The sequence below is a fragment of the Antennarius striatus genome, chromosome 22 (genome assembly GCF_040054535.1).
Source record: "Antennarius striatus isolate MH-2024 chromosome 22, ASM4005453v1, whole genome shotgun sequence".
Lineage (NCBI taxonomy): Eukaryota > Metazoa > Chordata > Actinopteri > Lophiiformes > Antennariidae > Antennarius > Antennarius striatus.
The window spans coordinates 16,559,932-16,572,500 of record NC_090797.1 but is presented as its reverse complement, the minus strand read 5'-3'; the positions used below and the strand labels follow the sequence as shown (position 1 = coordinate 16,572,500).

General features: G+C 47.2%; 1 protein-coding gene across 5 annotated transcripts in view; it reads right to left on the bottom strand.

Annotated features, from left to right (window-relative positions):
- The window catches only part of ipo8 (importin 8), a 40,973-nt gene extending 28,978 nt beyond the window's left edge, over window positions 1-11,995 (bottom strand). For 3 of the 5 annotated variants that reach the window (XM_068307149.1, XM_068307154.1, XM_068307150.1), the window contains exons 1-11: window positions 11,750-11,995; window positions 8,929-9,010; window positions 7,556-7,712; window positions 6,935-7,093; window positions 6,512-6,668; window positions 4,856-4,945; window positions 4,400-4,494; window positions 4,193-4,277; window positions 3,967-4,101; window positions 3,756-3,870; window positions 3,415-3,491 (exon numbers count right to left, since the gene is read on the bottom strand). In XM_068307149.1, the coding sequence (XP_068163250.1) occupies window positions 3,415-3,491; window positions 3,756-3,870; window positions 3,967-4,101; window positions 4,193-4,277; window positions 4,400-4,494; window positions 4,856-4,945; window positions 6,512-6,668; window positions 6,935-7,093; window positions 7,556-7,712; window positions 8,929-9,010; window positions 11,750-11,833 (1,236 nt within the window). In that variant the 5' untranslated portion in view covers window positions 11,834-11,995. The remainder of the gene's footprint in view (window positions 1-3,414; window positions 3,492-3,755; window positions 3,871-3,966; window positions 4,102-4,192; window positions 4,278-4,399; window positions 4,495-4,855; window positions 4,946-6,511; window positions 6,669-6,934; window positions 7,094-7,555; window positions 7,713-8,928; window positions 9,011-11,749) is intronic. The other 2 variants (XM_068307151.1, XM_068307152.1) reach the window with 1 other exon arrangement.
- Between the last annotated feature and the right edge of the window lie 574 nt (window positions 11,996-12,569).

Here is a 12,569-nt window from a genome sequence, read left to right as displayed (position 1 = left end):
TGTGCTAACAGTGACATCACGTCTCTGTTAGCGTCCTGTTAATGCTCACATCACATCTGTTAGCCTCCTGCTAACGCTGTGCTAACAGTGAAATTACGTCTCTGTTAGCCTCCTGCTAATGCTGTGCTAACAGTGACATCACGTCTGTTAGCCTCCTGCTAATGCTGTGCTAACAGTGACATCACGTCTCTGCTAGCCTCCTGCTAACGCTGTGCTAACAGTGATGACGTACTTCAGATACACTGTGTGAGGATGCTAATCGTTGACCCTAACCCTACCCCTACCCCTCACCCTAACCCAACCCCTACCCCTAACCCTACCCCTAACGCTACCCCTAGCCCTACCCCTAACCCTACCCCTCACTCTAACCCTACCCCTCACCCTAACCCTCACCCTAACCCTACCCCTAACCCTACCCCTACCCCTCACCCTAACCCTACCCCTAACCCTACCCCTACCCCTCACCCTAACCCTACCCCTCACCCTACCCCTCACCCTACCCCTACCCCTAACTCTACCCCTAACCCTACCCCTCACCCTAACCCTACCCCTCACCCTAACCCTACCCCTCACCCTAACCCTACCCCTAACCCTACCCCTACCCCTCACCCGATGACACCAGACACTCTGGCTGAGCAGCTTTCACACCCTGACCCCTAACCCTATCCCGATCCAACATCAGTGAACATCTTATTCTTCTTGTCCTTTGGGACCCCCTTCAGGGGTCTCCACGGCCAATCAATGTCCTCCATCTAACCCTGTCCTTTGCATCCTCTTCTCTCACACCAACTACCTTCATGTCCTCTTTCACTACATCCATAAACCTCCTCTTTGGTCTTCCTCTAGGCCTCCTGCCTGGCAGTTCAGAACTCAGCATCCTTCTACCAATATATTCACTATCTCTCCTCTGGACATGTCCAAACCATCTCAGTCTGGCCTCTCTGACTTTATCTCCAGAACCTCTAACATGTGCTGTCCCTCTGATGTACTCATTCCTGATCCTATCCATCCTGGTCACTCCCAGAGAGAACCTCAGCATCTTCATCTCTGCTACCTCCAGCTCTGTCTCCTGTCTTTTCCTCAGGGACACTGTCTCTAGACCAAACAACATCGCTGGTCTCACCACAGTTTTGTACACCTTTCCTTTCATTTTAGCTGAAACTCTTCTATCACACATCACACCTGACACTTTCCTCCACCCGTTCCATCCTGCCTGGACACGCTTCTTCACCTCTTTTCCACACTCTCCATTGCTCTGGACTGTTGACCCTAAGTACTTCAAATCCTCCACCTTCTTGATCTCTTCTCCCTGTAACCTCACTCTTCCACTTGGGTCCCTCTCATTCACACACATGTACTCTGTGTCATGTCATCAATGTCATCTGCAAACATCATAGTCCCTGGAGATTCCTGTCTAACCTGGTCTGTCAGCCTGTCCATCACCATAGCAACAAGAAGGGGCTCAGAGCTGATCCCTGATGCAGTCCCACCTCCACCTTGAACTCCTCTGTCACACCTACACACACCTCACCACTGTCTTACAGTCCTCATACATGTCCTGCACCGCTCTAACATACTTCTCTGCCACTCCAGACTTCCTCATACAATACCACAGTTCCTCTCTGGACACCCTGTCATCAGCTTTCTCCAGATCTACAAAAACACAATGCAGCTCCCTCTGGCCTTCTCTGGACTTCTCTATCAACATCCTCAAAGCAAATACTGCATCTGTAGTACTCTGTTTTGGCATGAAACCATACTGCTGCTCACAAATGTTCACTTCTGCCCTTAGTCTAGCTTCCACTACTCTCTCCCATAACTTCATTGTATGGCTCATCAGCTTTATTCCTCTGTAGTTGCCACAACTCTGCACATCTCCCTTGTTCTTAAAAATGGGCACCAGCACACTTCTCCTCCATTCCTCAGGCATCTTCTCACTATCTAAGATCCTGTTGAACAACCCAGTCAGAAACTCTACTGCCACCTCTCCTAGACACTTCCAAACCTCTACAGGTATATCATCAGGACCGACTGCCTTTCCACTCTTCATCCTCTTCAGTGCCCTCCTCACTTCATCCTGACTAATCTTTGCTACTTCCTGGTCCACAACAGTCACCTCTTCTAGTCTTTGTTCCCTCTCATTTTCCACGTTCATCAACTCTTCAAAGTACTCTTTCCATCTTCCCATCACACTACTGGCACCTGTCAATAGACTTCCATCCCTATCCTTAATCACCCTAACCTGCTACACGTCCTTCCCATCTCTGTCTCTCTGTCTTGCCAACCGGTATAGATCAGTCTCTCCCTCCTTACTGTCCAACCTAGCATACAAGTCATCATAAGCTTCTTGTTTGGCCTTTGCTACCTCTACCTTCACCTTACGCTGCATCTCCCTGTACTCCTGTCTACTCTCCTCAGTCCTCTCAGTGTCCCACTTCCTCTTGGCTAACCTCTTTCTCTGTATACACTCCTGTACCTCCTCATTCCACCACCAAGTCTCCTTATCTACTTTCCTTCCAGATGACACACCAACTACTCTCCTACCTGTCTCCCTGATCACATTAGCTGTAGTTGTCCAGTCATCTGGAAGCACCTCCTGACCACCCAGAGCCTGTCTTAACTCCTTCCTAAAAGTCATGCAACACTCTTCCTTTTTCAGCTTCCACCATTTCATCTTCTGCTCTGCCTTTGTCCTCTTCATCTTCCTCACCACCAGAGTCATCCTACACACCACCATCCTATGCTGTTTGGCTACACTCTCACCTACCACTACTTTACAGTCACTGATCTCCTTCAGGTTACACCGTCTACACCAGATGTAGTCTACCTGTGTGCTCCTACCTCCACTCTTATAGGTCACTCTATGTTCCTGCCTCTTCTGGAAGAAAGTATTCACTACAGCCATTTCCATCCTTTTTGCAAAGTCAACTACCATCTGTCCTTCTGCGTTCCTCTCCTGGATACCAAACCTGCCCATCACCTCCTCATCACCTCTGTTTCCTGCACCAACATGTCCATTGAAGTCTGCTCCAATGACAACTCTCTCACTTCTAGGTCTGCTCTGCATCACTTCATCAAAGTCCAACCAGAATTTCTCCTTCTCCTCCAGCTCACATCCTATCCAGATGTAACATCAGTGAACATCTGACCAGCACAAACCTGTTGTCTGGGATTAGTTTAGAATACAGTTCTATAAAAACATCCAGCAGACTCAGAGCAGTACTCAGGTCAGTGTGTGTGTGTGTGTGTGTGTGTGTGTGTGTGTGTGTGTGTGTGTGTGTGTGTGTGTGTGTGTGTGTGTGTGTGTGTGTGTGTGTGTGTGTGTGTGTGTGTGAGTGTGTGTGTGTGTGTGTGTGTGTGTTCAGGTTACATGAGCCTACATGTGGATCTGGGGGGCTCTGACCCCGTCCTCACCTCCTTCCTGGTGCGAGCAGCTCTACACAGGAGGCTCTGGGCCGCCGCCGCCGGCAGGGCGTGGTCGTCATAGAGATCTGGAAACACAGGAGGACCGTTCACACCTCATGACTAACGCATCTACACACGGCTGCTGTTTGGGACGCTGCTGGAGAGCAGCGGGCCCACTTCACACCTGGGGGGGTACTGACTGAACTTCACACCTGGGGGGGTACTGACTGAACTTCACACCTGGGGGGGTACTCACTGAACTTCACACCTAGGGGGGTACTCACTGAACTTCACACCTGGGGGGGTACTCACTGAACTTCATGCGGATGTACTCGTAGGGGTCTCCACACCTGGGGGGTACTCACTGAACTTCATGCGGATGTACTCGTAGGGGTCCTCCTGCCAGAGCTTCTCGTCCTCCTCCTTGTAGCACATGAGGGGGAAGACGACCTCCTGGCAGATGGTCTGTCACACAGGATCCAGACACACCAGCAGGTTAGATGACCAGTGGTCTCCCTTGGGGGGTCAGACTTGTATAGGTAGATTAAAGGCGTGACCCACCTGCATGTGGAGTTTCATCTGCTTCCAGGTGAGCGAGTGTGACACGCCCTGGTTCAGGTAGTTGAGGCACTGCTGCAGGACACGAGGAGTCACGTACTGCTTCTGCCGGTGCTGGTCCACCACCTTCAGCAGGACCTGGACAGACCACGAGGGGTTAAACCACAACAGAACACGCTGGACAGCTCAGGATCACGCCAACTATCACGCCTACATGTCAGAGACCCACCTGCTGGATGCCCACCGCGTACGTCTTCAGGAAGAAGGCTGCAAACTCCTGGTACTCCTTGGTCACGTTACCGGGGCTACCGTACCTGTGGAGGGACCAGGACACACCTGTTCACACACCTGTTTACACACCGGCTGACACACCAGCTGACACACACCTGCTGACACACCTGCTGACACGCCCATCACCTGAGCGCTCTGGACTCACCTCTCAAACATCCTGGTGATGATGCTCAGCGCCCACTTCTTACACTTCCACCAGGCCAGCTCAGGACGGTCATCTTCATCCACCTCCAGCGTCTCCTGACGTGTGCGTAACCACGGAAACACCTCACATTTACATCACGTTCTCCACACATGTAAAACATGAGCTCTGACTTCAACTTTCACATATGAATCCTACTATGAACACAATAATCAGAGTGAAAAGACTATTTTCTATCGTTAGATCACGAGGATCAGAGTGAACACAGATCACAACTGAGTGTCTGGTGACCCCAGAAGAAACATTAACATCTAACGTGTGTGTAGAAACAAAACCAGAATGCTCCGGCATGTTCTGTGTTCCATTCCTGGTCCCCGACACAGACTGCTCTCCTTCACGTGTGTGTGTGTGTGTGTGTGTGTGTGTGTGTGTGTGTGTGTGTGTGTGTGTGTGTCTCACCACCGGGACGTCTCGGTCCATGACCGCTCTGAGGATCTCCATCCACTGCGTCATCACTGAGTTGTTGATCAGTTGGAGGGGCAGCGAGTACTGTAACCAGCAGTGAGGTCAGTGATGTCATCGTCATGTGACACACAGTGATGTCACCATCATGTGACACAGTGACGTCATTGTCACGTGACATAGTGACGTCGTTGTCACGTGACACACAGGCATGTCATGTGACACACAGTCGTGTCATTGTCATGTGACACACACGTGACACAGAAGAACCTTCTGACACCAGGATGAGGTCACATCTATACACATCAACAATTTTACCTTTTAAAAAAGAAAACCTCCTTCAGACAGGATCAGGATATTCTTTCTTTTATATTTTCATTCTCTTTATAAATCTCTACTGACATGTTTTCCTGTGTCTTGCTGCTCTACTCTGAACTGTTGGACCAGTAAATACTCCTCATTGTGGGATCCACAAAGTTCATCTTTGTAAAAGAAACTCAGCACCATCAGCGGATTGGTGGTCTAAACACTTCATCGGAGCTTCCTTGATGGGATCTGCAGGTTCTAGAAGTTATAATGATGTCATAATGATATTATAATGTTAGAATGATTTTATAATGATGTTATCATGGTGTTATTATGAGGTTATAATGAAGTTATCATGATGTTATAATGATGTTATCATGATATTATAATGATATTATAATGTTATAATGATGTTATAATGATGTTATCATGATGTTATCATGATGTTATAATATTTTAATGTTATAATGATGTTATCATGATGTTATAATGATATTATAATGTTATAATGATGTTATAATGATGTTATAATGATATTATAATGTTATAATGGTGTTATAATGATGTTATCATGATGTTATCGTGATGTAATAATGATATTATAATGATGTTATAATGAAGTTATCATGATGTTATCATGATGTTATCATGATGTTATCATGTTATCATGATGTTATCATGTTATCATGATGTTATCATGATGTTATCATGATATCATGATGTTCTAATGTTATCATGATGTTATGATGTTATCATGATGTTACAATGATATTTTAATGTTATAATGATGTTATCATGTTATCGTGATGTAATAATGATATTATAACGATGTTATAATGATGTTATCATGATGTTATCATGATATTACAATGTCATAATGACGTTATCATGATGTTATGATGTTATGATGTTATCATGATGCTATAATGATGTTATAATGATGTTATGATGATGTTATAATGTTATAATGATGATGACTGAAACCAGCTGATATTTGTCAATCTGACAAACGACTGTCCTCCAAGTGTTTCTGTTCTAACAACCCAAAAAAAATGTACTTCATAGCTTTACAACAATAAGACATTCAGACTGTCCTCAGCATCATTACATTGGCTCATTCACACATTCAATGTACATTTGAAGCTGACTCAGGGTTCTTCTTTACTTTGGGGAAAATTTTTTTTTTTTTTTACTTAAAAGTCAAAACTTGTTGTTGGGCATGGTTTACAAGTACTACTCTCATTGGTGCTGTATTCTGCGTGAATCCCTCTGATTGCACTAGTCCAAATACTGCAGTTCAGTGTCCTGTACACACTTGTGCGTGTGCACACACATTCACTAACACACCTGCACGAGAGCATGGAAGATCTTGAGGATCTGTTTCTGGATGAGGACAGAGAAGATGGTGGAGTCGGCCAGCAGCTGGCTGATGAGCTGCTGGATCCTGGGGAGGAAGATCTGCATCGCCGCCAGCAGGGGCTCCCTCTCATCTGCCTTCCTGTACCTGAGGCACACACACACACGCACAAACACACGCACACACCATGGGTAGACTATCATATACGTGTACACACAGTAATAAGTGAGGAGATTATTTTTTAAAGGCGTATTACGTATACTTCACCCTTCAAACACAAAATGATCAGAATGCTATTATTACCTCAGACACCGACTCACAGCAGGGGGTCACCTGTGAGGTCAGGTCCAGTAACACCCCCCTGACTGTGTGAATGAGTCGTGTGTGAACAGGGTGGGGGACGTGTCACTCACTCGTAGGTCTTGACCAGCTGGTAGAGGGCCAGTAGGCTGCCGTACCAGCTGCCGCTGCTCTGTGACTGCAGGTACAGACCGATCTTATCCACCACGGCCGTCCAGCGGCCAGGGAAGTCGTGCTTGATGACGGCGCGCAGACACATGGTCAGCTGGGCGCTGTGGGCGGAGCAGAGGGCCCGTTAGAACACCTTCATTCAGCAGAGCTGAGGCCAACGCCCACACAATCAGTCAATTCACTTTACCTGTTACAATGGAAACCAAACACATCGGATGTACAAACGTTCATTCACTGTAAAAAGTCTATTTCAGTACTTAGTGTGTCGTTTTGTTTATTTGTTGTGTTGAAAAAAACTGAACATTAAATGGGATTTTCTCCGACATCAAAACCAACCGCTAGAATTCAGGTTTGTTAAATAAAATGATAAAGAGAAAGAACTGAAAATCCCTGAATGGCAAAAAGCAGAACTTCAGTCCTCCTGCTGGTGTAGAAAGGTTCACCACCAGAACACCAATCACACCTTCAGGGGAACAGATGGAGACTGTTCCTGAACCTCAGAACTGTGTTTGATTAGTCTGGTGTGTGTGTGTGTGTGTGTGTGTGTGTGTGTGTGTGTGTACCGTATGGACTCTGGACAGCGTATGATGCCCTCCACTATGTGGTCTCTGATCTGCTGCCGGTCGTTCTCGTGGATGTTGAAGGGGAACACCACCTCTCTGGGCGACGGCTCCCTGTCCTGCCAGTACTGACTGACCATGTTCTTCAGGTAGATCGCCGCTGTGCACGCACACAGTCAAGAAAACCCACACACACACACACACACACACACACACACACACACACACACACACAAGGTGGTGAAGCCTCATAGGTGACAGCTGAAACATCCTCAAGCTCCTCCAACAAGACCTGTGGGCGTTCTTTACCAGAGACCTGCTGCTGGCTCACAGGTGAGTCCAGGTGTGAAGGTAGGGCAGACCATCAGTGTGGTCAAACCTCACCTGTCAGCAGGACATTCGAGCTTCCGCTGCTTTAATATACCAGAAAGCTCTGAGACAGAACGCCATCGTCGTTAAAAATGAACCAATCAGGAAGTAGTTTGAGATCAGGCAAAACCAACCACCTGTCATAACCGCTCATAGGAGACACATTCATGACTTAGACGACAATAAACATTCAAAGTCAAGTTTTTACACAGCAAACAGACAACCGTCCATAAAATAGCACAAAGAAGGAAACAGCAGCCACAGAAAAGACTTCTGAACATACATGAACGGAAAAACGTCGACACGCAACTACATGAAAATAACATACATGATAATAGATTGGTTATACAGTAAGACACCGGAAATCAGCTGGTAAGGTCAGAACTGTGTATAATGGTCATCAGGAACATGTCACTGCAGGGGGCGGGATCAAACCACCAACCAACCAATGAGCTGATGACCTCTCCACCTTGTGACCCACATAACTCCCAAAACACACTGGAACACTCGTCTTAAGTTTGCTTCCGGGTCACCAGGAGTCACAAATCCTGGATCGGCCTCAGAGTCTAAGCAGCTCCTCTTTGGTGCTCCACAAAACTTCACTGAAGGCTTTTCACGTTTGGAGACTCCAACATCGATTGGTGGCAACCCGCGGTAGAAGATCAATGGATGAATCAACTGGTGTGTGTGGGTGTGTGTGTGTGTGTGTGTGTGTGTGTGTGTGTGTGTGTGTGTGTGTGTCTTTGTGAGTGTGTGAGTGTGTGTGTGTGTGTGTGTGTGTGTGTGTGTGTGTGTGTGTGTGTGTGTGTGTGTGTGTGTGTGTCTTTGTGAGTGTGTGAGTGTGTGTGTGTGTGTGTGTGTGTGTGTGTGTGTGTGTGTGTGTGTGTGTGTGTGTCTTTGTGAGTGTGTGTGTGTGTGTGTGTGTGTGTGTCTTTGTGAGTGTGTGAGTGTGTGTGCAGGTTCATCCTCATTTAATGTGGACAAAAACAGCTGTTCTGAAACGTTACCTGCCTGGCGAACAGGAAACTCCACCTGCTCCGAAACGATGATCTGAAGCAGCGTCGGGGCGAAGTTGATGATCTTGTAGGACTGAAGAACAAAGAGTCAGTGAGACACATCTATACATCACACACACACACACACACACACACACACACACACACACACACACACACACACACACAATTACCCAGTCTATCGAGTTCACCAGAACATTATTTGATCATTTTATGCAGAGTCACAACATTTATTTGTGTTGAGATTTTTTTCTTCCAGGTACCACAGGTCTGGGTGATGGGGCATTAACATTGTGGCTATGATTCCTTCAGTTCTCATTTTGTTTGTGTAGAAATCCTTTAAATTTTTGTTGGGAACAGTTCTTTGTAACATTTACACAGAATAATGACATTCAATTTAGTAACACAGATTAAATTAAAAAGGGATTATTTCAGATCATATATGTCATGTTGGGGACATGCTGAAAAAATTCTGTAGTATTCAAACACAGAGAGAAATAAGAGAGAAGCTATATCATATAAAATTATACTTCAGAACAATGACAACATCCAGCTACTTCTTCTTCTCCCTCTGGCTTTTCCCTTCAGGGTCTCCACAGCCAATCAGTGTCCTCCATCTAACCCTGTCTTCTCATCCTCTTCTCTCACACCAACTACCTTCATGTCCTCTTTCACTACATCCATAAACCTCCTCTTTGGTCTTCCTCTAGGCCTCCTGCCTGGCAGTTCAGAACTCAGCATCCTTCTACCAATATATTCACTATCTCTCCTCTGGACATGTCCAAACCATCTCAATCTGGCCTCTCTGACTTTATCTCCAGAACCTCTAACATGTTCTGTCCCTCTGATGTACTCATTCCTGATCCTATCCATCCTGGTCACTCCCAGAGAGAACCTCAGCATCTTCATCTCTGCTACCTCCAGCTCTGTCTCCTGTCTTTTCCTCAGGGACACTGTCTCTAGACCAAACAACATCGCTGGTCTCACCACAGTTTTGTACACCTTTCCTTTCATTTTAGCTGAAACTCTTCTATCACACATCACACCTGACACTTTCCTCCACCCGTTCCATCCTGCCTGGACACGCTTCTTCACCTCTTTTCCACACTCTCCATTGCTCTGGACTGTTGAGCCTAAGTACTTCAAATCCTCCACCTTCTTGATCTCTTCTCCCTCTAACCTCACTCTTCCACTTGGGTCCCTCTCATTCACACACATGTACTCTGTCTTACTGCGGCTAACCTTCATTCCTCTCCTTTCCAGGACAAACCTCCACCTCTCTAGCTTCTCCTCCACCTGTTCCCTGCTCTCACTGCAGATCACAATGTCATCTGCAAACATCATAGTCCATGGAGATTCCTGTGTGACCTGGTCTGTCAGCCTGTCCATCACCATAGCAACAAGAAGGGGCTCAGAGCTGATCCCTGATGCAGTCCCACCTCCACCTTGAACTCCTCTGTCACACCTACACACACCTCACCACTGTCTTACAGTCCTCATACATGTCCTGCACCGCTCTAACATACTTCTCTGCCACTCCAGACTTCCTCATACAATACCACAGTTCCTCTCTGGACACCCTGTCATCAGCTTTCTCCAGATCTACAAAAACACAATGCAGCTCCCTCTGGCCTTCTCTGTACTTCTCTATCAACATCCTCAAAGCAAATACTGCATCTGTAGTACTCTGTTTTGGCATGAAACCATACTGCTGCTCACAAATGTTCACTTCTGCCCTTAGTCTAGCTTCCACTACTCTCTCCCATAACTTCATTGTATGGCTCATCAGCTTTATTCCTCTGTAGTTGCCACAACTCTGCACATCTCCCTTGTTCTTAAAAATGGGCACCAGCACACTTCTCCTCCATTCCTCAGGCATCTTCTCACTATCTAAGATCCTGTTGAACAACCCAGTCAGAAACTCTACTGCCACCTCTCCTAGACACTTCCATACCTCTACAGGTATATCATCAGGACCGACTGCCTTTCCACTCTTCATCCTCTTCAGTGCCCTCCTCACTTCATCCTGACTAATCTTTGCTACTTCCTGGTCCACAACAGTCACCTCTTCTAGTCTTTGTTCTCTCTCATTTTCCACGTTCATCAACTCTTCAAAGTACTCTTTCCATCTTCCCATCACACTACTGGCACCTGTCAATAGACTTCCATCCCTATCCTTAATCACCCTAACCTGCTGCACGTCCTTCCCATCTCTGTCTCTCTGTCTTGCCAACCTGTATAGATCAGTCTCTCCCTCCTTACTGTCCAACTTAGCATACAAGTCATCATAAGCTTCTTGTTTGGCCTTTGCTACCTCTACCTTCACCTTACGCTGCATCTCCCTGTACTCCTGTCTACTCTCCTCAGTCCTCTCAGTGTCCCACTTCTTCTTAGCTAACCTCTTTCTCTGTATACACTCCTGTACCTCCTAACCTCTAACCTCTAACCTCCTGTACCTCCTAACCTCTTTCTCTGTATACACTCCTGTACTGAATGACCAACGTGTAGGAAACCAACAAGAACACGTGACCTATACGAAACCCAAACAGATCCGGGAGTCGTGTGTGTGTGTGTGTGTGTGTGTGTGTGTGTGTGTGTGTGTGTGTGTGTGTGTGTGAACCACGCCTGGTAGAAAAACCACCAAACGAACTGGACCATCAGCCGGACACACCGACCCAGAACACCCCTCCCCTCACACACACACACACACAGACACACAGACACACACACACACACACACACACACAGGTAACGTTCTGAGGCCGAACCGCCTCCGACCCGGAATAAACAAAGCACTTCCTGACCCCCCCACCTGGTTGAGCTCGTTCTCCGCCGCCACCCTCAGGCGGGGGTCGATGGTCCCCTTGAGGGCCTGGATGATCCGGTTGGGGTCCATGTGTGACTCCTAAAGCCCCCCCGGGTTGGATTACCACATCAAGGTGCGTTAATGTCACGGTTCTCTAGGATATCCAACGCAGCGCTGGGGGGGACACATCCACTGGGGGGACACATCCACTGGGGGGACACATCCACTGGGGGACACGTCCACTGGGGGGGAACACGTCCACTGGGGGGGAACACGTCCACTGTGGGCCGGAGCGTCGAACACGCACCAGACTGAAACACAACTTCCGTTCAGCGGGGGGGGGGGGGACACGAGGAGCAGCGGTAGAGCTGCTGTGCGGCTTTTATTCTGAAAGGAACTTCTTGTTTCCGGTTTATGAAGTCGGTTAGCTTCACGTGGGCACGGAGGCTCCGCCCCCTGACGCGAAAGCAAGACAACAAACGATTTACGGCTTTTCTTCTTCACTGCTGAGACAACACGGCGCTGAGCATAAAATGTCTCCACCTGCTGGCGAGAAGGTGTAATTACCACTGATAAATGAAACAAGCACTGAAGACACACCTGAGACACCTGAGACACCCGAGACCAGAAGATCTGAGAAAATAGAAACGGTCTGAAAGAAGCCATAACAGAAGAATATGATCCGGAAAAGAAAAACTCTGCAAAACCTGCAAACAGAAAGGCCCCCGGTGGTCAGAACCCAACGACTAGCCTTACTGCGTATGCTCCATATTGTAGAATAGGATGAAATCACTAAGATGGAATCTAGAACAATTTACAAACGAGA